At 44.0% G+C, this 11,172-nt stretch overlaps 1 protein-coding gene across 1 annotated transcript; it reads left to right on the top strand.

Moving 5' to 3' along the window:
* Positions 1 to 1,409: 1,409 nt before the first annotated feature.
* Positions 1,410 to 2,323, top strand: LOC123410021. Its single transcript, XM_045102895.1, has one exon. It carries the CDS (start codon positions 1,659 to 1,661, stop codon positions 2,124 to 2,126), a length of 468 nt encoding a protein of 155 aa, XP_044958830.1. The 5' UTR covers positions 1,410 to 1,658; the 3' UTR covers positions 2,127 to 2,323.
* The last annotated feature ends 8,849 nt before the right edge of the window (positions 2,324 to 11,172 follow it).

Here is an 11,172-nt window from a genome sequence, read left to right as displayed (position 1 = left end):
GATTCATATGTGCCTATTATACATGTCGTCACTTGTGATTATAGTTCTATGATTGTTGATTAAGTTGTTTATCGGTGGTGCTCGTAATGTGTGTTGTCCAATTTAAGGGCCTAGTCAACAGGATTTGAAGACCTACATAAGTATCACATATTGCTTAGTGGATCTGTGACCTCTATGCGAAAGGTGTTGATATCTATGAGGAGGTAAGACAATATGAGATAACGAAAATCAACAAAACCAAATATGTTATTTCGGTCTTATGACCTTAATTGCGAAAACGGCCATGTAATGGCAACGCCGAAGCAGGACTATAGGCGAGAATAAATCCGGCATCGATGAGTTAAACTACACAAGGGTACAAATCTAAGCAATAGAATCACAATACAAACAACGAATCCAGCTTCACGCAGATGCGACACTGAATGAGGCACCTCATTGCGGGCATGGGGGCCTTGTTCTCCATGACCCTAACACTAACATACTAAGATATTTATAATCTCTTGCAACTTACTTGTAATTATCTAATTATTAATAATACTACATAGAAGAGATAAATATAATCAGAAGTTATTTTTCTTCTAACTAAAATATACGTAAGGTTCCTTTTCGTGTCGACACCATTCTTCCTCAACTAGTTCCCCTTTTTGGCCCACCTCCCTTCATCGGTGTTTTGTCCAACCTTTTCTCGCCACGCCTTTGTCCGCACATTCCCAGCACGCTAATCAACCATCTTAATTTAGTTATTTTCTTCACCAATTTCATCTCAAAATTATTACCTTCAATTCCATGTACTCCCTCCGTTTCTAAATATAGGTCTTTTTAGACATTTCAATATACAGAGTAAAATGAATGAATCCACCCTTTAAAGTATGTCTATATAATGTGTATGTAGTCTAATTGTGAAATCTTTAAAAAGACTTATATTAGGAAACGGATGGAGTATTATTGTAATTTATTTACCTTTTGCATCAATTTCACCATTTACGTACAATGCATGGCCCACCCTATTAAACTAGAAGGATGCCAAAACCAAACTTCTACTTTTATGTATGTAAATCAAAGGCAGAACTTGATAACTATTTATTTACATAATCATATTAATATAATTCCGCACAAAAATATTAACACGGGCAAATAAATTGATGGCTAAAAGAGAGAAGTATAACAGAGATGACGTGCACTTGTAAACTATACGAAGAAGATAGCTACCCCTAAGCAGTAAAATATGCACCACGCATTACAACCACTCCTACGACTTTTTCAATGATTGGTCGAATACTCGAATATGCTAACTAAACCAATTATTGAAACCCTTCCAACCAAAAAATTACTTATCTTGAGATGATTGATCTGTGCGCAGATCAATATAAACTAAAAAATATTAGATATCTAATGATCTGTCCGCAGATCAATATAAACTAAAAAAATATTAGATATCTCATGATCTGTCGGCAGATCAATATAAACAAAAATATTAGATATCAAATTTCTGTATGAAGCATGAAGGTAAACAAAATGCAAGCGAGTGAGCATCCATCCAACGACAAGCTGTACAAAAGCCAACACCTTCACTGTCATTTGTCAAGTAAGCAAAGCAGCCAGGTCGGACCCAATCAAACCCAAAGAAAGGAAGAACTTCCCCGGCCGTCCGTCCGTCCATGGCCACCTACTCCCTCCTCCTATTCGCCGCCGTCGCCGTCGCCGTCGCCGTAGCCGCGGCGTCGTCCGCGGAGGACAGGCCAACGGCGTACGAGATGCTGGAGCGGTACAACTTCCCGCGGGGCATCCTGCCGGAGGGGGTGGAGGGGTACGAGCTCGATCCGGACGGCGGCTTCCAGGTGTACTTCCCTCGGGAGTGCGAGTTCCTGCTGGCGAAGCAGTGGCTGGTCAAGTACGACACGCGCATCGCCGGCGCCGCCACCGCGGGCAAGCTCGCGGCGCTGCAGGGCATCTACGTCAAGGTACTCTTCCTGTGGATCCCCGTCGCCGAGGTTGACCGCGCCGGCGACCGCCTCAGCTTCTACATCGGCCCCGTCTCCACGTCCTTCCCGCTGAGCGACTTCGCCAACAGCCCGCACTGTCGCGGCTACCACGTCCCCGCCGACGTCGCTGCGGCCGTCTCGTGAACCATAAGCCTTTTACAAGAGTACTTAGCTACGGCTGCTGGGGAAAATAGTAGTAGTGCAGCATATATATTTCACATGGAAAACTCTATTGATACGGCCTGATCATTTGAACAAGACTCGCATGAGTCATTGTGTCAGTTAACCTTTGTACCATCGTGGATAAATCAATGAGCCCTGCCTATACGATTCCAGTTTAACATCAGAGCCATTGCTGGCGTTTCGCAGGAGCCAGCGTTCATCTAGAATTGTATTTGTTGAGATGTACTGTTGTTTATTGGTCACAGATTAGCTTATGTTAATTGTCCAGAAAGCCTGGCCTATCAGATGTATGATCGGAGTCGCGATCCTTAGGCCATCCGTCGATTCAAATCGATAGCTATGGACCATAATTAATGGACTTTGATAATTGGTGAACGCAAAAGAAAAAATAAGCATGCTAAAACAACATTTTTTTTCTTACAAATTATGGTGTTTCAAGGATGACAATGTTCTTAGGCAAGCATGGCAAATCCTGACAAAAACTAAGCATGACGGATAAAATGAAATTATAAGCCTCGCGAGAACATAATTATGTTAATATGTAATAAAGGATTTTACTCCACTTGAGCCGACACTAGGACCCGTGTTCTTGTTATCTTGGTCCAAGACTGAGGGTGCTCAACCTCCCGTTGCCGGTATGGGACCCCTCTCAGCCTAGTATCATTATTTCAGACATGTCCAGGGGTCAGATAGTTCTTTCTAAATATAAGACATTTTGGTAGTTTAAATTAAACTTTCAATATGTCTTATATTATTTAAAAGATGTATTTGCTTAGGATGAGGAATGTTTTGCTAAGTGGTTATCCTGTGGGCTCTAGCCACCTTAGTCATGCACGCAACAGTTCAGTCCGTCTCGAAAAACTTGACCAAACTCATGATTTGGGTACAACTAAGTTGGGTGGTTGCTTGGACTTGTTTGCCCACACTCTATGTCGGCACACTCCGAGTGTCCTATTGGCCGGCATTAAGAACATTTAGCGCGTGTTAGCGTAAACAGGTACACCCTTGTAGGGTTACTATTCGAATAGTCATGTCCACCGTTATGGATGACTCGAGGATTGTGTACCTTATCATAGCAGCCTCAACTAATAATAACCATATTTGGTGTGAGTGTCTTTGGGGATCCTTCCTCGTGGGAGATGCGAGGGCGATGCAAGGTAGTGTCATGATGTGTTGGCTAGAACATATGATGCACATATGCTTTATTATCTTATAGCACGTCTCTATGGGATGCTATTGCTTGCTACCGCTCACCACATACCCCTTCTTTGAGAATGATGCATATTTAGCATAGATTTGATGTATATCTTGTGAGTATAGTTCAGTACTCATCTTGCTTTAGTTATTTTTTCTATCCGGATGCTGCAAATTAGATGATAACATTTGAAACAGGTAATCTCTAGTGGTGAAGGCCGACATTAGGTATGGTTATCCCAGACAGTCCTTCTGGAAGGGTTATCGATTTCATTTGCTTTTCTTTAAACCTTCTTAAGGCATATGTTAAAATTAGATGTCTAAGGTTTATTTTTCGCTTCTCTTGTGAGAGCTGCAACTTGGTCGAAGGACCCTCGTATGTAATCGTTTGTTAAATTTGACTCCTTGGAGTCGTTGTATAGATATTGTTGCGGTCTTTTATAGTGTTTTGTTGTGATACTTGTCGTTCCATCCACATAGAGTGCATGTTGCATGTATGGATATAGTGTGCATGTTGTGTTTGATGGGAATCCTAGGGTTGATACTATACATTTGATAACAAGGTGCTAGATCAGTATAGTGTTGCTCCGGGGGCGTACATTGAGAGAGCTTTTGGTGTGCTTCAAGCTCGCTTTTGATTGTTCATTGACGAATGGAGTATTGGAATCCGCAAATACAACAGACTGTGACAACATGCATTATCTTGCACAACATGATCATCGAGTATGAGAGAGGAGGGTGAGAAAACTTTTGCTACCTCTACAATGGTGAAAATGTGGAACCGGAACATCAACCAAACAGAATTCAGATGTTTCTCGCATCCCATTGAATGATAGAGAACCTAGAAGCTCATCAGCAACTCCCAAGATGATCTTGTTGAGCACTTGTGGACACTTCATGGCGGTTGATTCATGAACTTTTATCATGTTTTATTTGGATCGTTACTTCATTTGGATTGTATGGTGTGTTTGAATTTATAAATATTTAAAACTGAAATATTGTTGACATTGTACATCTGACATATCAATGTTCTGAATTAATATGGTGTGCATATGTAGTTTAAATGGAGTTTGTATGCAAAAAATATGGAAGGAAATAGTAAAATAAAAATTATAGGGAGTTAAACTTCGGGCGAAGGGCTAGATGTGCACACTTTCTAACTCCTCAAATTTGATGAGTTCAGTTTTAAGAGACCGTTTGAGGTGTTCAGTTTTAGGAGGAGGACCAGAGATGCTCATGCCGTTAGTCACAATCGAAAGCATCAAAAAAAGGGATGGCAAAATGTTGCTATCAATTCATTTAGTTCCTTGAATCTATTTCTAGAGTATTTTATTATCAGCCCAATCGTGTCTTTTTGATGGATAGACACAGAATATGTTTGTCCTACTATTTATCAAACCATTTGGTACGTTACGCGTAAATATTAGTGAAGCATTGAACCCTTTGGTCCCGGGACATTGTATATATTGAGAGGTTAACGTGGATTACAAGTTTGGGAGTATCGCTCGGATTCCTCCAGAGATTGTACACGAGAGGGAAAGCAGTTTACAAGAGAGGGAGACTCGGGAAGAAGAATAGATAGAGAGTTTAAAAGGAATACACGTAACTCTATTAGTGTATCTTAACATCCTCCCTCAATCTAAACCTATGAAGCCTTTTCAAGGTTCCGATTGTACTTAAATTCATCCAACCTCCTCGTGGTAAGTGATTTAGTGAAACCATCAGCAAGTTGATCTCTAATGGGAATAAACCTGATATCAATTAGCTTGTGAGCCACTCTTTCTCTGACAAAATGGAAGTCAACCTCTATATGCTTCGTTCGTGCATGGAAAAACGATTTGTTGAAAGGTAGGTTGCACCAATGTTGTCACATCATAACCTTGCAGCTTGTGGAACCTTTATTCCTAGTTCACAAAGTATAGTCTGAATCCACATGACTTCAGCAGTTGCATTTGCTAGAGCTTTGTACTCTGCTTCAGTGGAGGACCTAGAGACTGTAGCATGTTTCCTTGCACTCCATGATATAATATTTGATCCCAGAAAGACAGCAAATCCACCTGTGGACCTTCTATCATCAACACACCCTGCCCAATCTACATCAGAATATGCACTTACCAACATGGATGGTGACATGGTAATCTTAATTCCAAGTCCAGTTGTAGACTTGTACAACTTGAGATACCTCACAATTATTTTAACTGATGTCCAATGAACTGTACTAGGAGCATGCAAATACTTACACACCTTGTTAACACAATATGAAATATCTCGACGAGTTAAAGTCAAGTACTCTAATGCACCAACAACACTTTTGTAATTTGTTGCATCTTCTGGACCAAGTACATCTCCTCCTTCAACTAAGAGTTTTTCTGAAGTTGAGAGTGGTGTACTTACAAGTTTACAGCGTTCCAATCCCATCCTTTTTATGATATCAGTAGCATAGTTTTCATGTGTCAAAAGTATTCCATCTTCACATGTTTTACTTCAATACCAAGAAAATAATGAAGAATGCCCAAGTCCTTCAATGCAAAGTCCATATGAAGATCCTGAAGCAAACATGTAGTAGCATCTGGACTGGAACTAGCAACAATATATCATCAACACAAACAAGAAAAAAATGTTGTGCTGCCTTAGTTATGAAAGAATTGTGAGGTGTGTGCCTTTGAAGGAGTAAAGCCAAGTTGTTGTAACTTTGTATTCAACCTTGAGTAACAGGCTCTAAGGGCCTATTTCAAGACATTCAAAGTTTTATCTAATTTGCAAACATAATGTGGTGTGCTTTTGTTTTCATACCCTGGTGGTTGCCCCATGAACACTTCTTCCTCAAGAACACCATGAAGAAACGTGTTCTGAACATCTAATTGTTGTAGACTCCAACCTTTAGTATAGCAATAGATGGTACAAGTCTCATAGTAGTTGCTTTAACAACATGACTCAAATTGTTGTCATAATCAATTCCAAATCTTTATTTGAATCCTTTTGCAACAAGCCTAGCCTTTTATCTATCTATGCTTCCTTCTGTCTTTCCTTTAATTTTATAAACCCACTTGCAATCAATCACATTTTTTCCTTTTCCTCGTGGGACTAGATGCAAAGTTTTATTTTTCATAAGAGATTGATATTAACTACACATAGCTTCTTTCCATTCTTTGTGTGAAAGTGCATCACTTAGATTACCTCGTTCACGAGTAGTAGTAAGAAAACTGTGTTTGCGACTGTCATACCTTATTGTGCCATCAGTGTATTCTTTAGTTTTGAATATTCCAGACTGTGATCTGGTGCTGCGTTATGAAACTTCATTCACACGAGTAGAGGACCTTGGTGCACAAATTATTCATGCATCATTTATATTTTCCGGAATATGTGGCTCGAACACAAAAGATCCTGAAAAAAAGGGCTCAGCCGCAGAAGATCCCGACGCATCCCCGAAGGGGATTCACTTCTCAGGTGCTCCAGATCTGAGACCATCGATTTGTTGGAAATATGCCCTAGAGGAAGTAATAAAGTTGTTATTATTATATTTCCTTGTTCACGATAATCTTTATTATCCATGCTAGAATTGCATTGGATGGAAACTCAAATACATGTGTGGATACATAGACAACACACTGCCCCTAGTGAGCCTCTAATGGACTAGCTCGTTGATCAAAGATGGTCAAGGTTTCCTAGCCATCGACATAAGTTGTCATTTGATAACGGGGTCACATCATTAGGACTAATGATGTAATGGACAAGGCCCAAACTATGAACCTAGCATTTGATCGTGTTAATTTATTGCTATTGTTTTCTACATGTCAAGTATCTATTCCTATGACCATGAGATCATGCAACTCACTGACACTGGAGGACTACCTTGTGTGTATCAAACGTCGCAACATATTGGGTCACTATAAAGGTGCTCTACAGGTATCTTCGAGGGTGTCTGTTGAGTTGGCATGGATCAAGACTGGGATTTGTCACTATGTGTGATGGAGAGGTATCTTAGGGCCCACTCGGTAATGCAACATCACAACAAGCTTGCAAGCGATGTGACTAAAGAGTTAGTCACAAGATCTTGTATTATGTAACGAGTAAAGGGACTTGTCGGTAACGGGATTGAACTAGGTATGGAGATACAGACAATCGAATCTCGGGCAAGTAACATATCGATGGACAAAGGGAGTTTTATACGGGGTTGTTTGAATCCTTGACATAGAGGTTCAACCAATAAAGATCTTCGTACAATATGTAGGAACAATATGGGCATCCAGGTCCCGCTATTAGTTATTGGTCGTAGAGGTGTCTCAGTCATGTCTACATAGTTCTCGAACCCGCGGGTTTGCACACTTAATGTTCGGTAATGTTTTAGTATTACTGAGTTATGTATGTTGGTGATCGAAGGTTGTTCGGAGTCTTGGATGAGATCCCACAAGTCACGAGGACATCCGAAATGGTCCGAAGGTAAAGATTTATATATAGGAATTTTTGGGTTCTGGAACAGTTTCGGGTATTTCCGGTAGTGTACGAGGAGTGACGAATGGGTTCCGGGGGTCCACCGGGGGCCACCCACCCTGGGGGGCACATGGGCCCAAGAGGTGGCGCACTAGCCCCTAGTGGGCTAGGCAGCCGACCCCATGAGGGCCCATGCGCCCAAGAGGAAAAAGGTGGAGGGTGGGAGGAGTCCTTGTTGGAGTAGGACCTCTCCCCCACGCCCACCTCCTTATTGGAGGTGGATTCCACGTCTTGGACGGCGGCTAAGGCCCTAGGGGAAACCCTAGGGCGCCTTCTCCCACCCCTTCCTCCTATATATAGTGGAGGTTTGAGGGCAGCCCACCACCTGAAAAACCACGTGTTGCTCTCTTCTCTCTAGATCGTCTTTCTCCTCTAATTAGTTCGGTAGAGCTCGGCGAAGCCCTACCGGATTAGTTCATGATACGTCTCCATCGTATCTACTTTTCCAAACTCTTTTGCCCTTGTTTTGGAATCTAATTTGCATGATTTGAATGGAACTAACCTGGACTGACGCTGTTTTCAGCAGAATTGCCTTGGTGTTATTTTTGTGCAGAAATCAAACTTCTCCAAACGTCCTAAAAATTTATGGGGAGCAGTTTTGGAAAATAAGAAAAATATGTGCGCCAAGTTCCACCTCAGGGGGTGGGCCAGTGGGCCACAAGCCCTGGCTCCGCCACCACCCCCCTTGTGGCAGCCCGATGTCGACGTTCCAGAAGATTCCCTTTTCTTTCCGTTTTCGTCGTGTGTCTATTTTTATTTGTCACATCATCATCGCATCATGCGCATCATCAGCATTGCATCGGCGTCTCCGTTGCCGCCAGTTTTCAAAACTTGCATCCATTGTTAGTTGCCGGTTCTCGTCGTTGTCCGTTCTGAGCCCGACCGCACACGCACGCGCCAGCGGCATCGTCAAAACCCTATTTTAAAAGTGTGCGTAAAACTTTCTCTGATGAGGTTGAGATTTGACGTGCGGTCTTATTTTAATATAGCTAGGCCGCCTGTCGAATTTCGTCGCGATCGGAGTTCGTCTGGTACCCGAACGGTCGACCGTAGCGGCACCGTATTCGGTCTACCATCGGACGTCTGTCGGTGTTTTAAAATTCGTTGTCGCGCCGCCCGTTCTCCCCCTCGTCTCCGGATATCCCCTCTACACGGCCACGTATCCGTTCCCGCGTGCAGAATCGTCCGAATCCAACCGCACGGTTGGATCCGGAACGCGATTCCGGTTAACCGAGCCCCTCTTTTCTCTATAAATACCCCCCCTCCATCTTATTTTTTTAGACAGCCCACTCTCTCCTCCTCGTTTTCCGCGCAGCCCCCACCAAACCCTAGCCTCCCACCTCTCTCTCCTCCACCCACCAGCCGCCGCAGGCCCGCCGAGCCCAGTTCAGGCCAGGGCAGGCCCATCCGGCCGCCGCCGCCGCCCCGTACGGTTCCCCCCGTACCCGCGCCGCCCCAGGCTCCCCGAGCCCCCGCCTTCCTCGCGCCGCGCGCCGCGCCGCCTCCTGCAAGCCGCCAGTCGCCGCCCTGCGCAGTCCGCCGCAGCGAGCCGCCGCTCGCCCCGCTGCAGTAGCCTGTCGGCCATGGCCGCCGAGCGCAGGCCCTCCCATGGCCGCTGGGCGCGTGCTGCAGCCGCCGCCGCCTTGGGCCATTGCCATAGTCCGGATCCCGCCGGATCCGCCTCCGTGAGCCTCTTCCCGCCGGTCCTGAGATCCTTGCTGCCGGAGCCCCACCTCGCCGGGTTCCTCGTCGTGGTCAACGGCAGCCGCCATAGCTCCTGCGCGAGGAGATCGACGAGGCGCCCGCGCCAGCGCCGCTTCAGTGGGCCAGCGCCCCAAGGCCCATCGACCATCCCCCGGCCCCCCGGCCCAGCGCCGACTTCCGTGGCCAGCGCCTCGCCCTCGGCCTCCCCCGCGTCGGCCCAACCGCCAGGCCGCCCACGGCCCACCTCCAGCCGAGCAAGGCCCGAAGGTTAGATTCCCCTGGCCTGCCTATGTTGTGCCTCGAGCATGATTTAACTATCCCGCGCCCGTGTACTGTAGGCCCATCTGTAGTAGAATTAGGCCCGGTAGATTTTTTTTAGTTTTCGGATTTATTTAATTTCAGGAAATAGACGAATATTGTAATGCCCGTAACTTTTTATCCGTAAGTCGGAACGAGGCGTATTTTATATGGTTTTCGTGTAGTTTCTCGCGTAGAATACATTTTCGCAACTTGCATATTTCTTTGACACCGTTTAGCGTGCCAAATGCATAGTTTTACGTGCTGTTCCAATAGGATACGTCCCGTATTTATTTTTCTTGCGGTCCGGATTGCTGAAGTGCCTTAGGTAAAATGCCCATGTTTTAGGGACCATTTTTCCATGCTTTTTAGAGCGGTCATTTGTATTTTTGCGTGTAGGGAATTGCCTCTAGTTTATTTTCCCGTATATAGGTTATTTTCCCGCATTAATGTGTGGCTTTATTTTGTGTTGCAACCCCACATATTTTATATGTTTCCGGGGTAGAAAAATCCCATGGATTTTTCTGTGCAATTAGTTTTAGCTTTTGAGTAAGTTAGTGTACGCGATATTTTGCCGTGATGCCCTTTTGTTTAATTCGTAGGATTTATTACGTGCGTCGTTTGACGGAGTTGTCAACTAGGAAGTTGTTCTTGGATGTTTTGTCTAGCTCCTGGTATTTTTGGTTGCAATAGAAATGCATGTTTAGGTGTGTTTTGCTTGCTCTCAAGTTGCTAGAAATAGTGCTGATTTGGAGGAGCTGAAATATTTCTAAGTCTGGAATCTGTTATATTTTGTTGTTGTCTTGTCTTGCTTGCATCTTGTGATCTGTAGCTCTTTTGAGGTTGGTCCAATGGAGTTAGTTGTACCCCTTGTGTTTCTCTAGCAGGCTGTGAAGTTTCATGCCATTTGGAGTCCTGTAGCTATAGGTTTTGCTGCTGTCAATATTGCTTCAGATCAAAAACTGCACTTTCACGAGGTGTAATTTTCACTAAGTCTGAAATAGTGTGTGAGATGCCATTTTTGTGACTTCTTTTCCTAGTGATCCATGATGCCATGCTAGTTGTTGTTGGTTGTTCGTAGTAGTGCTTCTTGCCCTCTTTCGTGTCATGCCTTGCTTGAGTTTATCGGAGTAGTGTAGCTCGTAGTTGTGGGGTGTAGAAAATGCTATGTGGCTGATTTTGGCAGATTGTAGTGATTTCTTGTTTTGCTCGTAGATGTTGATCCGTAGCTCCGATTTGATCGTGGCCTACATGAAACTTGCTTAGAATCTCGTGTAGTTTCATTTTCTCTTGCTGGTTGCATGTGTTGAAGTGCTCGTAG

The sequence above is a fragment of the Hordeum vulgare genome, chromosome 1H (genome assembly GCF_904849725.1).
Source record: "Hordeum vulgare subsp. vulgare chromosome 1H, MorexV3_pseudomolecules_assembly, whole genome shotgun sequence".
NCBI lineage: Eukaryota > Viridiplantae > Streptophyta > Magnoliopsida > Poales > Poaceae > Hordeum > Hordeum vulgare.
Note: the sequence above shows the minus strand (reverse complement) of the source record. Positions and strands in the feature narration are given on the sequence as shown.